Raw genomic sequence first — 22,888 nt, forward strand, 5'->3', positions numbered from 1 at the left:
TGTAGACCACAAGTAAAGGAAGTGTTTACTTTTTAGAAAAAAATAATAATAATACGACTCCTTTAATGCGCCTTGTAATATATATATATATATATATATATATATATATATATATATATATATATATAAATATAAAGTATTTGTATACAGTATATGTGTGTGTGCATGTAAATATCATATATATATATATATATATATATATATATATATATAGTTTAAAAACGTTTTGCCTGATTTTGGACTTGGGATAGGAGGGTTGAAGGGGCTCCAGCAAAAACTGTGTGTGTGTGTGTGTGTGTGTGTGTGTGTGTGTGTGTGTGTGTGGATCGCTGATGCATGGCTTCTTTCTCCTGCTCGTCTCTGCACAGGCTTCTCCTGTAACCTTCAGAGAAGCCCGCGCAGGCCCCAAGTTCAACGAGTGCATGAGGCATATTTTTCGCTGAGCGTGCTTGGACCGCCCCCTACTAAACCCCTCGAACCCCCCCTCCCTTCCATACATACAGCCTTTTTTTTCCCCTCTCCCCTGCCGCCTAAAGAGGACTCCCTGTAGGCCTCGCCTTTCACAGTGCCTGCAAAGGAAATACATTATGTGTAAAAAGAATTCCATATGGTGTCATATGATCTGTGTAATTCTCGCTCAATTGATAGAATGAAAAAATAAATCACCTTGTTTGCACAACTCATAGTAAATGGACTCTTTGTACCGCTAACCCCCTCCCCGACCCCCCTTCCAAACAGTTGCTTTTACTGCAATGAAACATTTCCATATGTACACTGGTATTTAAAAAAACAAAACACATTTTGTCCACTTTTTGAGGGGCAAAATTCACATATAGACCACATGCCAAAGCAACAGCAAAGCCATCGTAGACAATTAAAAAGTACAGTAATTTCTGCGACCACATTTGGTACACACTTGAGGGCGCTGACAGCTCCATGTCTGTCAAATTTGACCACGATTGGTTAAAATCATGGCCGTCCTGTCAAAACTTTGCAAGTACAGTAATTGTTCATAAGTGTTTGTCTGGTTATAAATGACACCTCAACTTTCCAGCCTATTTGGTGCTGCTCAGAACTCCAAACACTTATATCTTAAAGGGGAACATCATCACAATTTCAGAAGGGTTAAAACCAATAAAAATCAGTTCCCAGTGGCTTATTTTATTTTTCGAAGTTTTTTTCAAAATTTTACCCATCATGGTGCCTGATTTTCGCTATCTTTAAATCCATCGTCCATTTTCCTTTGACGTCATTTAGTGATGCCATCATGGCGGATAGCACAGCAAGATATAGCGAAATTAGCTCGGATTCAGACTCGGATTTCAGCGGCTTAAGCGATTCAACAGATTACGCATGTATTGAAACGGATGGTTGGAGTATGGAGGCAGATAGCGAAAACAAAATCGAAGAAGAAACCGAAGCTATTGAGCGAATAGCTATTGACGCTTTTCGCCGATTGTCTGCCTTAGCATCGCCGGTAAAATGTGCAGACCAAACGATCGGGACTTTTGCATCTTGTGACACTGGAGCAACTTAAATCCGTCGATTGGTAAGTGTTTGTTTGGCATTAAATGTGGGTGGAGAGAAAGGCTGGATGCAAATATAGCTACAAATGTACATACAGCTAGCCTAAGTAGGATGTTTGCATCGATTAGCATGCCGTGCTAATCGATGCACATTCCACGTAAATCAACTTGAATCCGTCCCTGATTGTGTTGTTACACCCTCCGACAACACACCGACGAGGCATGATGTCTCCAAGGTACGGAAAACAGTCGAAAAAAAGGAAAATAACAGAGCTGATTAGATTCGATGTTTGTAATGTGTTTTGGAAAATGCTGGTTGACTACCTAGGTGACGTCACGTTGTGATGTCATCGCTCCGAGAGCGAACAATAGAAAGGCGTTTAATTCGCCAAAATTCACCCATTTAGAGTTCGTAAATGGGTTAAAAAAATATATGTTCTTTTTTCTGCAACATCAAGGTATATATTGATGCTTACATAGGTCTGGTGATAATGTTCCCCTTTAAATTAATGTCTCCCACTGAAATGATTGAACTCAAGTTAATCGGTAACTGCCCCCCTCCAAAATGCAGTACAAACAATAGTTTTGTGTCACACAACAATAATGTGGAGCGTTTACCTCGGAGAGAGGACTTCTACAGTATACTCTTCCAACTGTTTCTCCGTCAATTACGCCATCAGCAGCTTTTCCCTACTTTCATGGATAACTGTCCCCCATTTAGATTTTATTTTAACATTTTCGACTGGCGTTGGACTAAACTTGCTCCAGAATAACGCAGGCTAGCAGTGATAAACTCAAATTACTTTGCCAAATTGGCAACTCACTCGATCACGGTTTTGATGATTTCTTTCTTTAATTCAATTCAATTTCTTCTCAGCTGCTTTGCACTCACTTTCTTCCTTTCCATGGTTGGAAAAACAAAGTTATGTCAATCACCAGACCAGATGTATTAGGCCTGTCTTATGGGGTTCATTGTGACATTTGCTACGCCAGCTAATGGTGGGGATGCTTGTATCTCGAAGGTAAACAGGTAAAAAAAGAAAAAGCTCTTATGTCAAAACACTCTTAAGTTGGGTCTTCCTTAAATTGACCAAACCTAACCCCCTTGCCCCAACCCCCTCCACACCCCACACCCCATATTATAAATAATGTAAATAATTCAATGTATATACTCTGATAATTAACTTGTGGGATGACTGTATTATGCTGATAGTATTTATTTATACCATGAATTAATTAACGTCGACCCCGACTTAAACAAGTTGGATAAACTTATTTGGGTGTTACCATTTAGTGGTCAATTGTAAAGAATATGTACTGTAATGTGCAATCTACTAATAAAAGTCTCAATCAATCAAAAAAAAAGCTACCTCTGAAAATACATGTTAACAGGTCGTACGATGCATTTTGACCGCAACTCATAGGAAGTGGCAAAAATGTCACTTAATGTGACTATAATGTGTAAATTCTTACTTATTCCTTGAATATGCACTTAAAACACCCCCCAGTTTTTCTGAAGTGTGCTCTGCAAAAAAAGAGCTGACAAAATACAAGATAAAAATCCTAAAAACCAGTGAAATTATATGTACATTTAGCTATATGTATATCTGGAAATTAGCAGGATTTTCAAGATGGAAATAAGTATTTTATTTTGAAAACAAGCAATATTTAAGTTGCAATTCCAATCATTTCAAATTGTATTTCTAGAAATGCCCCTCGGGCTTCACGGTGGGAGAGGGGTTAGTGCGTCTGCCTCAGATTACAAAGGTCCTGAGTAGTCAGGGTTCAATCCCGGGCTCGGGATCTTTCTGTGTGGAGTTTGCATGTTCTGCCCGTGACTGCGTGGGTTCCTTCCGGGTACTCCGGCTTCCTCCCACTTCCAAAGACATGCACCTGGGGATAGGTTGATTGGCAACACTAAATTGGTCTTAGTGTGTGAATGTTGTCTGTTTATTTGTGTTGGCCCTGCCATGAGGTGGCGACTTGTCCAGGGTGTACAGTGCCTTCCGCCTGACTGCAACTGGGATGGGCGCCAGCACCCATTACAAACCCAAAAGGGACAAGCGGTAGGAAATGGATGGATGAATTGATAGTTTAAAAATGTTAAAATTGAGAAAAACATGCACCTGGGGATAGGTTGATTGGCAACACTTAATTGGCCCTAGTGTGTGAATGTGAGTGTTAATGTTGTCTGTCTATCTGTGTTGGCCCTGCAATGAGGTGGCGACTTGTCCAGGGTGTACGCCGCCTTCTGCCCAAATGCAGCTGAGATAGGCTCCAGCACCCCCCGCGACCCAGCAGTAGAGAAGGGATGGAATTTTTTTTTTTGTTAGGCTGCTGCCCCTGCGACCCAAAGAAAATAGATGGATAGATATGTTTTCTCCACATAGAAAATCTTGTTTTAAGATTCTGCAACATCTTGAAGATGTTTAATTTAAGAATTGGAAGTTGAATAATGCATTTTTTCAGAATAAAATACTCATTTTGAGCTTCAAATTCCTGCTAATTTCTAATTATACAAATCCTAATTTAGGATGTCTCATATATAATTTCACTAGTTTTTAGTGTATTTTTCCCTGAAATATAGTAATTTTAGCTTGTATTATGTCTCTTGTTTGCAGTGTACAGGGTGTGCACAAAGAACATGGTTAAAACCACATAATTGTTTGCCTTCTGACCAGTGTTAATTTTGACCGCAAAATTTAATTTAGTTTTAGTCATAGTCTTTTGACTAAAATGTAATTTAGTTTTAGTCATAATTTAGTTATTTAAATTGTTTTAGTTTTAGTCTAGTTTTAGTTGATGAAATATAAGATTATAGTCGACGAAAACTACAGTAGATTTAGTCGACTAAAGGATAATATGTAAACTTTCCCTTCAATTTCTGAAAGTCAAAGCAAAACAGCGGAAAAATCACCGATACAAGTCGTATTTTGATGAAAATCATGTCTCAAATTTAGTATTTCACGAGTAAGTCGTGAAATAAACGGGATAACGTCGAGTGAGTTGTATGTTGTGGAAATGCTTACCTGTGTGTGGATTTCGGGGTGATTCGACTGTAAATGTCGCTTCAAGTTTGTTGTGTTTTTCCCCGTAATCCTCGCGCTGCATTTCTTACACTGCGTCTTGTTATCTTTGACGTCAAATATAAAATTTCCCCATATGTCCTCTCTCCTCTTCATCCCCGGCGTTGACATGTTGTCCTCTGCAGCGCATTCCCGGGTCAGTCTCAAACGCAAACTACGTTTACGTAACTTCCTTACCACGTCGCTCTGATTGGTTCTCTTCCCAACTCCTCCCGCCTCTTCCTAACGAAATGAGTTCCGATTGGATCTCGTCTCTGGCAGACCTTTTCGTCTCGTTTTTATTCGTTGATGAATATGTCAATACACTCGTCATCGTCTTAGTCCACGTGAATTATTTTTTATTTAGTTATTGTCTCGTTTTAGTCAGAAAAAAAAGGTCGTTGACGATAACTATGACGAACATTTTTCGTCAACAAAATTAACACTGCTTTTGACCAGTATCGAAGATTCTGACGGTTGACTTCACCATTTACATACTGCAAAAGAGCTTCATCACTGAACAACACAAAGTCTTTAGTAAAATTTATATTTTCATCCAATTTATCTGAAAACCATTGGCACGCCTGCACCCAGACTTTATGGACACCCTGTTTCGCTGCTGCAGTTGGGTCTACTGAGAACGTAGAAAAGGAAGTTAATGGCGCTCGGTTGTGTTTCCAGGTAGACCCTGCCCAGTTCAAGTGGCTTGGATCGAGCCCGCGCGCCGCCAACAGGAAGTGCTTCTGCGGGGCTGCCAGCCGCACAAACCAGTGTCGGGTGTCAATACGAGTCGTTAGACGTGCCTTCTGAAGAGGCTCGTTGATGTAGCATAATATTGTTTTTAATGTGACATGGTAAAACCGGGGCTTATGTGAGAAGTGGCCTGCAGGTAAACTGGTATTTGCAGGTGTGTTTGCAAGGAGCCAGAATATCAAGTCAGGCATTTAAATATCCGGTAATTGCAGTTGAGGTGGCGACTTGTCCAGGGTGTACCCCGCCTTCCGCCCGATTGTAGCTGAGATAGGCGCCAGCGCCCCCCGCGACCCCAAAAGGGAATAAGCGGTAGAAAATGGATGGATGGATGGATGGTAATTGCAGTTCAATGTCAGAAATTAGCGGCAAGAAAATGAACTGCATGTATTCCTGGTGAGGTGGGTGTGAAGGCCCCTGCGGTGTGGCCCTGACTGGACCGATCCTCGCAAGAAGGAGCACTGTGAAGCTCACGCAGGCTGGTGGTGGGTGTGTTGGCCGACAAAAAAAAAAAAAAGTGGAGTGGGGAGGAGATTCCTGTTGTCGAGCTTAAAAAGTGAAGGGAAAAAGTGAGCACTCCATCTCCAGAGTCATTGCTGCCGTCATCTGTGCAAATATTTCAGCAGATTATAGCTGGGGAGCCTCGTGGGAACATCACAACCAAACCCACGTTTCCAGCATTACCCACTTCTAAATAATTACTAAAAAATGACATTTCCGCGTTGCTGCAAACAAACACAAACCTGCCAGATGGACCAGGATGACATATGTCTTTGTTGTGTGTCACCCTGGCATCTTGGCACCAGCCCAGAAATAATATTAAAACAAAGGCCCTTTACAATGTTGTCCTAAATAGCAGGGAAGGAATATGCACATGGCTACCACTCACATTTGTTTCATGCATGATGGACAATAATGCACCCTGTACGCCTTACTTTGAAACTAGTATATACAGAATATACTGTTTGTACTGTTGGATAGCCTAATATAGTATGTTGCACCTATTTGTGTCAGAGGTCCAAGTTTTGTGTGTCTGTAGTTTTAGTGCTAATGATTTGTAATTATCCACATCTGTCTCCAAAAGTGTGTTTCCAAGAAGCATTATTGTGTACTTTATTCACTTTTTAAATATGCATCGTATCATATCACATACTGTGCAACCAGGTAACCTCAAAGGGGATCTGCACTTATTATTTTTGCCTATCATTTACAATCCTTATGTAAGACAAGAACACGTTTTTCCTTTTTAAAGCCTTCTAACAAGTAAATAAATGCGACTAAAATTCTGCTTACAATGGAACTTATGAGTTGCTGTATTCTGCCTATAAATGATAAATGGGTTGTACTTGTATAGCGCTTTTCTACCTTCAAGGTACTCAAAGCGCTTTGACACTACTTCCACATTTACCCATTCACACACACATTCACACACTGATGGAGGGAGCTGCCATGCAAGGCGCCAACCAGCACCCATCAGGAGCAAGGGTGAAGTGTCTTGCTCAGGACACAACGGACGTGACGAGGTTGGTTCTAGGTGGGATTTGAACCAGTGACCCTCGGGTTGCGCACGGCCACTCTCCCACTGCGCCACGCCGTCCCTATAAAGTTATTTAGAAATATCCTAACACTCCCATCAAAGTTTGTATATATATATATACAATGAAGAAAATAGGTGTTTGAACACCCTGCTATTTTGCAAGTTCTCCCACTTAGAAATCATGGAGGGGTCTGAAATGTTCACGGTAGGTGCATGTCTACTGTATGAGAGATAACCTAAAAAGAAAAATCCAGAAATCACAATCTATGATTTTTCAACAATTTATTTGTGTGATACAGCTGAAAATAAGTATTTGAACGCCAACATTAATATTTGGTAGAGTAGCCTTTGTTTGCAATTACAGAGGTCAAACGTTTCCTATAGTTCTTCAGCAGGTTTGCACAGACTGCAGGAGGGATTTTGGCCCATTCCTCCACACAGATCTTCTCTAGATCAGTCAGGTTTCTGGGCTGTCGCTGAGTAACACAGACTTTCAGTTCCCTCCAAAGATTTTCAATTGGATTTAGGTCTGGAGACTGGCTAGGCCACTCCGGAACCTTGATATGGTTCTTATGAAGGCACATCTTGGTTTACCTGGCTGTGTGCTTTGGGTCATTATCATGTTGGAAGATCCAGCCACGACTCATCTTCAATGATCTGACTGAGGGAAGGAGGTTTTTGGCCAAAATCTCACAATACATGGCTGCAGTCATCCTCTCCTTAATACAAACCCCGTTTCCATATGAGTTGGGAAATGATGTTAGATGTAAATATAAATGGAATACAAAGATTTGCAAATCCTTTTCAACCCATATTCAGTTGAATGCACTACAAATACAAGATATTTGATGTTCAAACTCATAAACTTAATTTTTTTGGCAAATAATAATTAACTTGGAATTTCATGGCTGCAACATGCGCCAAAGTAGTTGTTACATCACCTTTTCTTTTAACAACACTCAATAAACGTTTGGGAACTGAGGAAACTAATTGTTGAAGCTTTGAAAGTGGAATTATTTCTCATTCTTGTTTTATTTAGAGCTTTAGTCGTTCAACAGTCCAGGGTCTCCGCTGTCGTATTTTACCCTTCATAATGCACCACACATTTTCGATGGGAGACAGTTCTGGACTGCAGTAGGGCCAAAAAAGTACCCGCACTCTTTTACTACGAAACCACGCTGTTGTACCACGTGGCTTGGCATTGTCTTGCTGAAATAAGCAGGGGCGTTAATGATAACGTTGCTTGGATGACAACATATGTTGCTCCAAAACCTGTATGGACCATTTAGCATTAATGTTGCCTTCACAGATGTGTAAGTTACCCATGCCTTGGGCACTAATACACCCCCATACCATCACAGATGCTGGCTTTTGAACTTTGCGCCTATAACAATCCGGATGGTTCTTTTCCTCTTTGTTCCGGAGGACACCACGTCCACATTTTCCAAATATAATTTTAAATGTGGACTCATCAGACCACAGAACACTTTTCCACTTTGCATCAGTCCATCTTAGATGATCTCGGGCCCAGAGAAATTGAGATGTTATTGATAAATGGCTTTTGCTTTGCATAGTAGAGCTTTAACTTGCACTTACAGATGTAGCAACCAACTGTAGTTACTGACAGTGGTTTTATGAAGTGTTCCTGAGCCCATGTGGTGATATCCTTTACACACTGATGTTGGTTTTTGATGCAGTACCGCCTGAGGGATCAAAGGTCCGTAATATCATCGCTTACGTGCAGTGATTTCTCCAGATTCTCAGAACCTTTTGATGATTTTACGGAATGTAGATGGTAAAATCCCTAAATTCCTTTCAATAGCTCGTTGAGAAATGTTCTAAAACTGTTCGACAATTTGCTTACAAATTGGTGACCCTCGCCCCATCTTTGTTTGTGAATTGCTTAGCATTTCATGGAAGCTGCTTTTATACCCAATTATGGCACCCACCTGTTCCCAATTAGCCTGCACACTTGTGGGATGTTCCAAATAAGTGTTTGATGAGCATTTCTCAACTTTAACAGTATTTATTGCCACTTTTCCCTACTTCTTTGTCACGTGTTGCTGGCATCAAATTCTAACGTTAATGATTATTTGCAAAAAAAAAAATGTTTATCAGTTTGAACATCTAATATGTTGTCTTTGTAGCATATTCAACTGAATATGGGTTGAAAATAATTTGCAAATCATAGCATTCCGTTTATATTTACATCTAACACAATTTCCCAACTCATATGGAAACATGGTTTGTACAGTACAGTTGTCCTGTCCCATGAGCAGAAAAACACCCTCAAAGCATGATGCTACCACCCCCATGCTTCACAGTAGGGATGGTGTTCTTGGGATGGTACGCATCATTCTTCTTCCTCCAAACACGCATAGTGGAATTATGACCAAAAAGGTCAATTTTGGTCTCATGTGTCCACAAAACTTTCTTCCATGACTCCTCTGGATCATCCAACTGGTCATTGGCAAACTTAAGACGGGCCTTAACATGTGCTGGTTTAAGCAGGGGAACCTTCCGTGCCATGCATGATTTCAAACCATGACGTCTTAGTGTATTACCAACATTGACTATGGAAATAGTGGTCCCAGCTCTTTTCAGGTCATTGACCAAGTCCTGCCGTGTAGTCCTGGGCTGATTCCTCACCTTTCTTAGCATCATTGAGACCCCACCAGGTGATATCCTGCATGAGGCTCCACTCCCATTGAGATTGACCGTCATGTTTAGCTTCTTGCATTTTATAATGATTGCTCCAACAGTGGGCCTTTTTTCACCAAGCTGCCTGTCAATTTCTCCAGAGCCCTTTCCATCCTTGTGGAGTTGTACAATTTTGTCTCTGGTGTCTTTTGACAGCTCTTTGCTCTTAGTTATGCTGAATGTTTGGGTCCTACTGATTGTATGGGGTGGACAGGTGTCTTTATGCAGCTAACGACCTCACACAGGTGCATCTGATCCCAGGATAATACAGTGGGTGGAGGAGGGCTTTTAAAGGCGGACTAACATGTCTTTGAGGGTCCGAATTCTAAATGATTGACAGGTTTTCAAATACTTATTTTCAGCTGTATCACATGAATACATTCTAAAAAAAATCATATATTGTGATTTCTGGATTTTTCCTTTTTAGGTTATCTCTCATACAGTGGACATGCACCTCCCGTGAAAATTTCAGACCCCTCCATGATTTCTAAGTGGGAGAACTTGCAAGATAGGAGGGTGTTCAAATACTTATTTTCTTGACTGTATATATATATATACATGTGTGTGTGTGTATATTTATATAGTGTGTGTGTATATATATGTATATTTATGTGTATATACATATGTATGTATGTATATATATATATATATATATATATATATATATATATATATATATATATATACATATATATATATATGGATATGTGTGTGTATATAAATCAGTGTGGGAATGTGTGTGTGAATGTGGAAATAGTGTCAAAGCGCTTTGAGTTCCTTAAAAAGGTAGAAAAGCGCTATACATATATAACACATTTACCATATATGTCTATGAATATGTATAAACTTTATGGCTGGCTCACATCGTGGTCACTCCGTGATCACGTACGACCGCCAGACACTTCTGGATGTGGACATATCGGACCGTTTTGGACTGATAGACGCGTGCGTGCTAAACATGCTAACTAGCATGGGAATACGTCGGCGGCTACATCCAGCGGCCTGTGAAGCAGGGGAGTATAGTAGCAGCGGGGGCCGTCTACGGAGCAGACGCCAGCGGTGTGATCGGAAACGCGGATGCCGAGCGGGGCTAAAAACAAAGCAGAAGGCTAATCCCCACAGAACACCACTTCCCTCCATCCCGAAGACGGATTTAGATGGAAAATGCGAGACTACTGGTCTGGGTAAGGAGTCAGTTAAATTAGAACAAGTTTTTTCTGCTTTGAGTGTTTCAGAGTTGGACATGTGTTTTACTGAGGTGGCTAACTATGATGCGTGCAGTTTATCAAAGCAACAAACAAACAATCGGAAAATCCCCGTTACTGAGGTGGCTAACCATGATGCGTGCAGTTTATCAAAGCAACAAACAAACAATCGGAAAATTCCTGTCGTATCAATTCCTAGATATGGTCGTAACTATACTAAATGCACTGGGCATAATAAACACAACATTATTAATATTGCTACTACGGATAATTTGATCAAAAATTCCCTAAAACAGCCCACTACCTATAATATAGTTTTTTTAAACATAAGATCATTGTCTCCTAAAACGTTGTTAGTTAATGATATTATCAGAGACAACAATCTTAACGTCATCGGTCTCAGCGAAACCTGGCTTAAACCAAACGACTTTTTTGCGCTAAATGAGGCATGTCCTCCTAACTTTACACATGCGCATATTGCCCGTCCGCTCAAAAGGGGTGGGGGGGTCGCACTAATATACAACTAAAACTTTAACCTTAGTCCTAACATAAATAATAAATATAAATCGTTTGAGGTGCTTACTATGAGGTCTGTCACATCACTGCCTCTACACCTGGCTGTTATCTACCGCCCCCCAGGGCCCTAGTCGGACTTTATCAATGAATTCTCAGAGTTTGTTGCTGATCTAGTGACACACGCCGATAATATAATCATAATGTGGGACTTTAATATCCATATGAATACCCCATCGGACCCACCGTGCGTAGCGCTCCAGACTGTAATTGATAGCTGTGGTCTCACACAAATAATAAATGAACCCACGCATCGCAACGGTAATACGATAGACCTAGTGCTTGTCAGGGGCATCACCGTTTCCAAAGTTACGATACTCCCGTATACAAAAGTATTGTCCGATCATTACCTTATAAAATTCGAGGGTCAGACGCATGTTCGTCAAACTAATAATAATAATAACTGCTATAGCAGCCGCAACATTAATACAGCCACAACGACAACTCTTGCTGACCTACTGCCCTCGGTAATGGCACCATTCCCAAAGTATTTGGGTTCTATTGATAACCTCACTAACAACTTTAACGACGCCCTGCGCGAAACCATTGATAACATAGTACCGCTAAAGTTAAAAAAGGCTCCAAAAAAGCGCATTTCGTGGTTTACAGAAGAAACTAGAGCTCAGAAATTATTATGTAGAAAGCTGGAACGCAAATGGCGCACAACTAAACTTGAGGTGCACCATCAAGCATGGAGTGATGGTTTAATAACTTATAAACGCATGCTTACCTTAGCTAAAGCTAAATATTACTCAAATCTCATCCACCGTAATAAAAACGATCCTAAATTTTTGTTTAGTACGGTAGCATCGCTAACCCAACAAGGGACTCCTTCCAGTAGCTCAACCCACTCAGCTGATGACTTTATGCAATTCTTTAGTAAGAAAATTGAAGTCATTAGAAAGGAGATTAAAGACAATGCGTCCCAGCTACAACGGGGTTCTATTAACACTGACACGATTGTATATACGGCGGATACTGCCCTCCAAAATAGTTTCTCTCGTTTTGAGGAAATAACATTAGAGGAATTGTTACAACGTGTAAATGGAATAAAACAGACAACATGTTTACTTGACCCTCTTCCTGGGAAACTGATCAAGGAGCTCTTTGTATTATTAGGTCCATCAGTGCTAAATATTATAAACTTATCACTCTCCTCGGGCACTGTTCCCCTAGCATTCAAAAAAGCGGTTATTCATCCTCTTCTTAAAAGACCTAACCTCGATCCTGACCTCATGGTAAATTACCGACCGGTGTCTCACCTTCCCTTTATTTCAAAAATCCTTGAAAAAATTGTTGCGGAGCAGTTAAATGAACACTTAGCGTCTAACAATCTATGTGAAACCTTTCAATCCGGTTTCAGAGCAAATCACTCCACGGAGACAGCCCTCGCAAAAATTACTAATGATCTATTGCTAACGATGGATTCTGATGCGTCATCTATGTTGCTGCTCCTCGATCTTAGCGCTGCTTTCGATACCGTCGATCATAATATTTTATTAGAACGTATCAAAACACGAATTGGTATGTCAGACTTAGCCCTGTCTTGGTTTAACTCTTATCTTACTGATAGGATGCAATGTGTCTCCCATAACAATGTGACCTCGGACTACGTTAAGGTAACGTGTGGAGTTCCCCAGGGTTCGGTCCTTGGCCCTGCACTCTTCAGCATCTACATGCTGCCGCTAGGTGACATCATACGCAAATACGGTATTAGCTTTCACTGTTATGCTGATGACACCCAACTCTACATGCCCCTAAAGCTGACCAACACGCCGGATTGTAGTCAGCTGGAGGCGTGTCTTAATGAAATTAAACAATGGATGTCCGCTAACTTTTTGCAACTCAACGCCAAAAAACCGGAAATGCTGATTATCGGTCCTGCTAGACACCGAACTCTATTTAATAATACAACTCTAACATTTGACAACCAAACAATTATACAAGGCGACACGGTAAAGAATCTGGGTATTATCTTCGACCCAACTCTCTCCTTTGAGGCACACATTAAAAGCGTTACTAAAACGGCCTTCTTTCATCTCCGTAACATCGCTAAAATTCGCTCCATTCTGTCCAGTAAAGACGCTGAGATCATTATCCATGCGTTTGTTACGTCTCGCCTCGACTACTGTAACGTATTATTTTCGGGTCTCCCCATGTCTAGCATTAAAAGATTACAGTTGGTACAAAATGCGGCTGCTAGACTTTTGACAAGAACAAGAAAGTTTGATCACATTACGCCTGTACTGGCTCACCTGCACTGGCTTCCTGTGCACTTAAGATGTGACTTTAAGGTTTTACTACTTACGTATAAAATACTACACGGTCTAGCTCCATCCTATCTTGCCGATTGTATTGTACCATATGTCCCGGCAAGAAATCTGCGTTCAAAGGACTCCGGCTGATTAGTGATTCCCAAAGCCCAAAAAAAGTCTGCGGGCTATAGAGCATTTTCCGTTCGGGCTCCAGTACTCTGGAATACCCTCCCGGTAACAGTTCGTGATGCCACCTCAGTAGAAGCATTTAAGTCTCACCTTAAAACTCATTTGTATACTCTAGCCTTTAAATAGACTCCCTTTTTAGACCAGTTGATCTGCCGTTTCTTTTCTTTTTCTTCTATGTCCCACTCTCCCGTGTGGAGGGGGTCCGGTCCGATCCGGTGGCCATGTACTGCTCGCCTGTGTATCGGCTGGGGACATCTCTGCGCTGCTGGTCCGCCTCCGCTTGGGATGGTTTCCTGCTGGCTCCGCTGTGAACGGGACTCTCGCTGCTGTGTGTTGGATCCTTTTTGGACTGGACTCTCGCGACTGTGTTGTATCCATTGTGGATTGAACTTTCACAGTATCATGTTAAACCCGCTCGACATCCATTGCTTTCCTCCTCTCTAAGGTTCTCATAGTCATCATTGTCACCGACGTCCCACTGGGTCATTATTGTCACCAATGTCCCACTGGGTGTGAGTTTTCCTTGCCCTTATGTGGGCCTACCGAGGATGTCGTGGTGGTCTGTGCAGCCCTTTGAGACACTAGTGATTTAGGGCTATATAAGTAAACATTGATTGATTGATTGATGTATATGTGTGTGTACATATTTGGGAAAAAATCGATTCGAATTTGAATCGCGAAACTCACGTGCGATTCAGAATCGATTCTCATTTTTTATTAAATATATACATACATACATACATAAATGTAGTTTGTATATATACGTGTTAATATATACATATATATGCAACTACACATATATATGTATATATATTTAGTATACACTTTGCTTATACTGTATGTACACATATGTATATATTTGTGTATATACATATTTATATATAGATATATGTATATATATACATATATAAATATATATATATATATATATATATATATATACATATATATATATATACATATATATATATATATATATATATACATATATATATATATATATCCATATATATATATATGTATATATATATATATATATATATATATATATATATATATATATATATATATATATAATTAGGGCTCCGAATATTTGGGTGTCCCGCGATTCGATTCAATATCGATTTTTGTCGTCGCGATTCGATTATAAGTCGATTTTTTCGATTTAACGCGATTCTCGATTCAAAAACGATATTTTTCCGATTCAAAACGATTCTGTATTCATTCAATACATAGGATTTCAGCAGGATCTACCCCAGTCTGCTGACATGCTGGCAGAGTAGTATATTTAAAAAAAAAAGCTTTTATAATTGTAAAGGACAATCTTTTATCAACTGATTGCAATAATGTAAATTTGTTTTAACTATTAAACGAACCAAAAATATGACTTATTTTATCTTTGTGAAAACATTGGACACAGTGTGTTGTCAAGCTTATGAGATGTGATGCAAGTGTAAGCCACTGTGACACTATTGTTCTTTTTTATAATTTTTATAGATGTCTAATGATAATGTCAATGATGGATTTTTAATCACTGCTATGCTGAAATTATAACAGATGTTGATACTGTTGCTGATAATATTAATTTTTGTTTCACTACTTTTGATTTGTTCTGTGTTGTGTTTGTGTCTTCTCAATTGCTCTGTTTATTGCAGTTCTGAGTGTTGCAGGGTCAGGTTTGGTTTTGGAATTGAATTGCATTGTTATGGTATTGCTCTGTATTGTTTTGTTGGATTGAAAAAAAAAAAAAAAGAAATCGATTTTTTTTTAAATGACAATCGATTCTGAATCGCACAACGTGAGTATCGGGATTCAAATTCGAATGGATTTTTCCCACACCCCTAATAGCTGTATTAGTTTAAGTGCGAACATTACACTCACATTTTAACAGAACGATGCTAGGTTAGCCTATTAAAAGAAAAACAAGGATCAAACTTACAGCTCTCACATCTGGGGCCGATGGATAAATGGTTTGCAGAGCTTTATTTTAAGATGTGTCATAACGGCTGCTTTTTTCCTTCAAAATGGATTGGCATATACACAGGATGGGCTCATGTAATTCGGGGTGGGTCAACCATTGGGGATGTCCATCAGGGACATCTTCATGATGCTGTGAAAAGCCGTAACTTTAAAAAGTGAACATTTGAGCGCTTGTCTTCTCTAAAGTGGAGCAAACATGTGTGGGAGATGATAAATGTTTTTTATTACATTTGGTGCTTATGAACAGGCCACAAGGCCACATATCAATGTTACAACATGTGTCCCTCTTGTACAATGGTACACACTCCAATGTGCTCTAGTACACGGAAATAATATTTTGCCAAAAGTATTTGACCACTTGCCTTGACTCACATATGAACTTGAAGTGCCATCCCATTCCTAACTCGTAGGGTTCAATATGATGTCGGTCCACCTTTTGCAGCTATTATAGCTTCAACTCTTCTGGGAAGGCTGTCCACAAGGTTGCTTAGTGTGTTTATTGGAATTTTTCACCATTCTTCCAAAAGCACATTGGTGAGGTCACACATTGATGTTGGTCGAGAAGGCCTGGCCCTCAGTCTCCGTTCTAATTCACACCAAAGGTGTTCTATTGGGTTCAGGTCAGGACTCTGTGCACCGCAGTCAAGTTCATCCACACCTGACTCTGTCATTCATGTCTTTATGGACTTTGCTTCGTGCACTGGTGCACAGTCATGTTGGAAGAGGAAGGAGCCCACTCCAAACTGTTGCTACAATGTTGGGAACACGGAATTGTCCAAAATGTTTTGGTATCCTCGAGCATTCAAAATTCCTGTCACTGGAACTAAGGGGCCAAGCCCAACTCCTGAAAAACAAACCCATTCAATAACTCCTCCTCCACCAAATTTCACAATCGGCACAATGCAGTCCAAAATGTTTTGTTCTCCTAACAACCTCCAAACCCAGACTCGTCAATCAGATTGCCAGATGGAAAAGTGTGATTCATCACTCCAGAGAAGGCGTCTACAGTGTTCTAGAGTCCAGTGGCGGCGTGCATCCGACGCTCATACTTGCCAACCTTGAGACCTCCGATTTCGGGAGGTGGGGGGCGTGGTCGGGGGTGGGGTGGAGGCGTGGTTTGGGGGTGTGGTTAAGAGGAGCGTATATTTACAGCCAATATTTTTATATTGGCTGTAATTAATATATATATTAATATATATATATATATACATATATATATATATTAATATATACATATATATATGTATGAAATACTTAACTTTCAGTGAATTCTAGCTATATATATTTATTGTATTATATATATAAATAAAAAAATAGTTGAATTTCAGACGGCACCTATCAAATACGCAGTGATAAAAACACAGCTGTTCTACTAACTGTACTGTGCTTGCTGGGTACAAAAAAACAACAACATTTACCTTTCACTATTTGAGTAACGTCACTTCCGAGTTTCCAGAAGATGGCGCCAGTATGTGCTTTGCCCTGCCGTCTCTCGCTGTCAGCTCTGTGTCGACCTGGATTAGCTGCGCCCGTGGACGTGCTAGCCCCCGCCAGGTTCGGTCTTGTGAACGCAACATCTTTGACAAACAAAACATTTGTCCTGAAGGATTTCTTCACTTCCCGCGGGCGGCAGAATTGACTTCCTCTGTGTGATGGAAACATGGCTGAGAGCCGGTGAGTTTGCCCCTCTTAATGAACTTCTGCCTCCGGAGTGTTCCTACTTTAATTCTCCGCGGTCGTCCGGTCGAAAAGGAGGAGGATTAGGAGTCGTTTTTAAAAATGACTTTAAATGCCGTCAGATCCGCCTGCAATCCTCCTTTTCAGGCTTCGAACTGTGCATGTTTGAGCTGGAGGGGGTGTGGCCTCCAGCTCCATCTGAATTTCGGGACTTTTTTGGGAGAGGCGCTAAATTTCGTGAGTCTCCCGGAAAATCCGGGAGGGTTGGCAAGTATGCCGACGCTTTGCATTGGACTTGGTGATGTATGGCTTAGATGCAGCTGCTCGGCCATGGAAGCCCTTTAGCATCCGCTGTCTGTTTACATGGGCTACCACTTTGCGGCTGAGTTGCTGTTGTTCCCAAACTCTTCCTATTTCTTATAATAAAGCCAACAGTTGACTTTGGAATATATAGAAGCGAGGAAATTTCACGACTGGATTTGTTGCACAGGTGGCATTCTATGACAGTTCCACGCTGGAAATCACTGAGCTCCTGAGAGCGGCCCATACTTTCACAAATGTCTGGGTTGGATGGTCTATGAGGAACTTCTCAGCGTCTGGATGGCTGCCAGTGACTTGACCTTGTGGTGCCACAGGAGACATCAATTCCCTCTTGACTTATGTGAGAACCTGTTTCATGATAAATGGAAGTCTCATTCACTCCTCTTCCATTCCTAGTGAGTTTTGATTCCGGGCAAGCTCAATAACAAGGGAATTGCTTTTACTGGCCGTGGAGTTAAAATGCTGCCTTCTCCGAGGCATTAGTGCGCCGTCAGAGGTCTTGGAAGGTGTGTGCGGCGTTAGGACTGAGCCACACCGCGCCAGAAGGTGTGTTAGACAGCGCTTTTGATACACTGACATAAAACTGTTTTCTTACTGCTTTTAGCTTCGGTGCCCATGATGCATGTTGAGAAAGTGCTGATGCGACAACATCTTCTCCAGCAAATAGGCATTCTTATATATATGCAGCTTCAGTGTAATGGTGGAAATAACATCTGTTGGCAATGTTACTCGTCTGTTTTCATGCTGGTAATGGCACATTAAACTCTGTGTGTGTGTGTGTGCGTGTGTGTGTCTGTCTGTGTGTGTGTGTGTGTAAGACACCACCCTCTTCTTTTCAAACTCATGTCCCATTTGGTAGGGAGACCATCGTGCCAGCAAAGATCATCTGACTGAGTGCACGCTTTGTTTTCTTTGTGTGTTTCCAGCCAAGTTGTGCTCTTAGATGTAGCGATCGCATCATTCCATTCACTCCAAGGTGTCCTGTGTGTGTGTTTGTGGTGGTGGTGGTGGGGGATAGAGGCGGGATGGCAGGCACCCTCATTGGGCTCCTGCCCAGCTGGACGGCGGCCATCTCCCTCTGGTCCCTGGCGGAGGGCGCACCCATGCGGTTTCCGAGTCTTCAGCGTGCTGCTCTGCCAGTGGGAAACTCCTCTTGGCTGCGAGGCCGGGCGCTGTCACAAGTGGCGACAATCGCTGACACATCACTGGCACACGTACACACGCACACGCACACACACGCACACTAACAAAAACACACATTCACAAATACGCACATTACTATACTTATTTTGAGAGCGTTGATTGTGACAAAACAATCTTTTGTGCCAATACAACACTTCAGTTTGCATTAATTAAAGCAGGCTATAACAGGTCACAAACTCATACAATTATTTTTTTTTGCAGAATTTCATGGCAGCAACACGTGCCAAAGTAGTTGGGAAAGGGCATGTTCACCACTGTGTTACATCACCTTTTGTTTTAACAACACTCAATAAACGTTTGGGAACTGAGGAAACCAATTGTTGAAGCTCTGAAAGTGGAATTCTTTCCCATTCTTGTTTTATGTAAAGCTTCAGTCGTTCAGCAGTCCGGGGTCTCCGCTGTCGTATTTTACGCTTCATAATGCGCCACACATTTTCCATGGGGTCAGTCCACCAGTTATTCAAACTACGGCAAGGTAAAAACTTGTATTGTGAAAAAATAAATATAGAGTAGTGAATGGGGAAATATAAGCGTGAGAAATGTCAAGCGTGGCGTGAGAGAATGGGTTAAATTGCGAGACTCAATTGTGAGAAAAAAATATTTCATCATTGCAGCCAAAGTCCGACAGCTAAACTTTGTCTATATCAATTCAAGTACTTTTTTTTTTTAATTTGTCAGAAAATAAACATCCATGACACACACAGACACACCCACATGCACACAAGCACACACAAACTTGAGGCACCATGGTGCTGATATCATAAAATAATAAATCTACTACAATATACTAAATAGCAGTTAATTAAGTCAATTCGATTGCTAAATTGCTAGGAATTAATCAATACTACGCCTGTGTGAAGCTTTTTAAACACATCATTTCATATGCTTGTTTTTTTAAGAAGTTAGACAGCTTTCTTTTTATCACTGCTATTTTTCATTGTCCTTTGTTTTCATTTAAAAAAATAATACTCAGTGTTTGTCAGCACTGAGCCTGCTCTTGCTTATAAATGGACAAACATTTTGTCACACCATATTTTCAGTCACCCTACTGTCACTAGCCCTGTGGTGCACTCACAGTTTGAGATCACAAAACTCCTGAGAAAAAAATAAATATATGTATATATATATATAATTCACAACTTTAACCGCAGGTCGCTACAAATATTAGGAATAAAATGAAATAACACTTTACCTTGTTGGTTAGTATTTTTTGCATGCAGTGGAAGAATGCGGTCACACAACACTGTTGTCACTTGTCCATTGCTGTCTTAGTGAGCAAAACCGGAATAATGAATAAAAAGGCTTAAAAAAACAACTTATTAAATATCACACTAAGTAACAATTAGCACAGTAGCTAAGGACAGCACTGCTCTGCTGACTGAGTGAGCACGGCGTTCCATGAGGCCGCCCACAATGGATGTGCTGCCTGGCACAAAATGGCACACAATGGGTGGATGAACCGTTCCTACACTGAGACAAGGTTCCTACACCAAAGCATATTTTTTTATCTAATTTGTGGTTTATAAGTTGAATTATGAGGGGTTTGTAAATCGAGATTCCATTTTATTTGTAAAACGCTTATTGGAGACAAAGGCATTAAAGGCCTACTGAAATGAGTTTTTCTTATTTAAACGGGAATAGCAGTCCCATTCTATGTAATACTTGATAATTTTGCGATAGTGCCATATTTTTGCTGAAAGGATTTAATAGAGAACATCGACGATAAAGTTTGCAACTTTTGGTCGCTAATAGAAAAGCCCTGCCTTTACCAGAAGTATGTGCGCGTGACGTCACGAGTTGCAGGGCTCCACACATATTCACATTGTTTATAATGGGAGCCGCCAGCTGTAAGAGCAATTCGGACCGAGAAAGCGACAATTTCCCCGTTAATTTGAGCGAGGATGAAAGATTTGTGAATTAGGATATTGATAGTGAAGGACCAGAAAAAAAAAATTAATAAATAAAAAATAAAAAAGCGACGGCTCCGGGCGCCGGCAGTGTGAGCGTTTCAGATGTAATGAGACACATTTACTAGGATAATTCTGGAAGATCCCTTATCTGCTTATTGTTTTAATAGTGTTTTAGGGAGATTTTAAAAATTGTAAAGACATACCTCGAGGTCGGATGGCTGCGGTGAACACAAAGTGTCTCAGAGAGAAGCCGAGGAGCCAAGCTCACAGCTGCTGCAGGACGACAAATAATCCACTGATGTCTCCGGTAAGATATATATAACAATATCCCTATCCAAAAACATGCTGGTTGGCGTAAAGAAAACATGTTCGCTTGACCGCTCTGTTTCACAACAAACAAAGAAACACCGACTGTGTCTCAGTGCTAAAGACAGCTGCAATCCACCGCTTTCCACCAACAGCATTGTTCTTTATAGTCTCCATTATTAAATGAAGAAATTGCAAAAGATTCAGCAACGCAGATGTCCAAAATACTGTGTAATTATGCGGTTAAAGCAGACGACTTTTAGCCGCGAGTGGTGCAACGCTAATATTTCCTGACAGTCCGTGACGTCACGCGTATGCGTCATCATTCAGCGACGTTTTCAACAAGAAACTCACGGGAAATTTAAAATTGCAATTTAGTAAACTAAAAAGGCCGTATTGGCATGGGTTGCATTGTTAATATTTCATCATTGATCAGACTGCGTGGTCGGTAGTAGTGGGTTTCAGTAGGCCTTTAAAGCTACAGACGCACAAAACCGTTTACTTACCAAGCACTTTGTCTACATTTCTGCATTAAATCTAGATTTGGGACAACACAGTCTTAATACACTATTGCGGCTATTGACTTTGTAATGTCCGTTGTCTCCTTGAGCAAGACACTTCACCCTTGCTCCTGATGGGTCGTGGTTAGGGCCTTACATGGCAGCGCCCGCCATCTGTGTGTGAATGGGTGAATGTGGAAATAGCGTCAAAGCGCTTTGAGTACCTTGAAAGTGCAATAAGCGCTACACAAGTATAACCCATTTACTATTTAGTATAATACTGGACATTAAATGAGCAAACATTACTGTAGTGGGTGGGAGGAGTGCAATTTGTGTGTTTTTTTAATGCCAAAAAAAGATCTACATGCCAATCCCTGCCACCTGTTAAGACTGTTTCTCAGTGCCCACTGTGCCTAAACTTTCATCTCCTCCCTGGGGAGAGCATGGGGAATTTCCCAGACCCCCTTCAACGCAGCAGCACATCCCTCCCCGCTGCCCAGTCGGGATTTGCAGGTTTGAACCCTCCCCGTGTTCCCGTCCCGCCATACCCGTTGCCACTCAAGCAGCGGGGTTCCGCAGCATTTGTCTCATAATTATCCGACGGGATAGGGGGGTCGCCGAGATGAAAGCGGCAACTCACAGAGCTCCACTGTCAAAGGTCTGTCTGCCCGACCGGGGGGGGGGGATTCACTCTATCTGCCTTGCCCTGGTCTCTTGTGCTCATCCACTGCCCACCCCTCCTCTTCATCCCAGTCCTAAAGGAATGTAGCATAATCGCTAACAGCGAGCGCTGGTGCACGGGCGCACACCAACCTCCTCGCCGCCCTCTCCGCCGCCTCATTCATAGCTACAAAACTCCCATGAAAGCCCCCCGCCTCTCCTCCATTTTTTTTCCCTTTCTCGCGCCGCACTCCTCACTCCTCCCCACAGCCATCTCGCTCCTTCTTCTCCTCTTAACTAGTGGCTAAGAGTTAATGGACTGTTTTGGCTAGCCTCCAGACGGTGAGTGTCACCTCATTAGCCTATGGCGGCTCGCTCCCAGACCGCCTCTTGTGTGTTTGTGTGCGCGGCAGGAGGAGGGATTCCGCAGCGGAATACCATTGGTCATTGCTCCCGTCTACCCCCAACCCGTCATTCTCCCCTCCCCGGCTAACCCTTCCCACCACTACAATGAAGGAGAATACGCGCATG

The 22,888-nt window shown here is 41.3% G+C and overlaps 1 protein-coding gene across 8 annotated transcripts in view; it reads left to right on the forward strand.

Moving 5' to 3' along the window:
* The window catches only part of LOC133560769 (nuclear factor 1 B-type-like), a 161,859-nt gene that overhangs the window by 45,164 nt on the left and 93,807 nt on the right, over positions 1-22,888 (forward strand). Inside the window, exon 3 of one of the 8 annotated variants that reach the window (XM_061913677.1) lies at positions 369-1,053. The exons of the other annotated variants lie outside the window; for them this stretch is intronic. Coding sequence (XP_061769661.1) covers positions 369-550 — 182 coding nt within the window. The 3' untranslated portion in view covers positions 551-1,053. Of the gene's footprint in view, positions 1-368; positions 1,054-22,888 lie in introns of those variants that run through there. 8 annotated transcript variants of the gene reach the window in all.

The sequence above is a fragment of the Nerophis ophidion genome, linkage group LG10 (genome assembly GCF_033978795.1).
Source record: "Nerophis ophidion isolate RoL-2023_Sa linkage group LG10, RoL_Noph_v1.0, whole genome shotgun sequence".
NCBI classification, from domain to species: domain Eukaryota; kingdom Metazoa; phylum Chordata; class Actinopteri; order Syngnathiformes; family Syngnathidae; genus Nerophis; species Nerophis ophidion.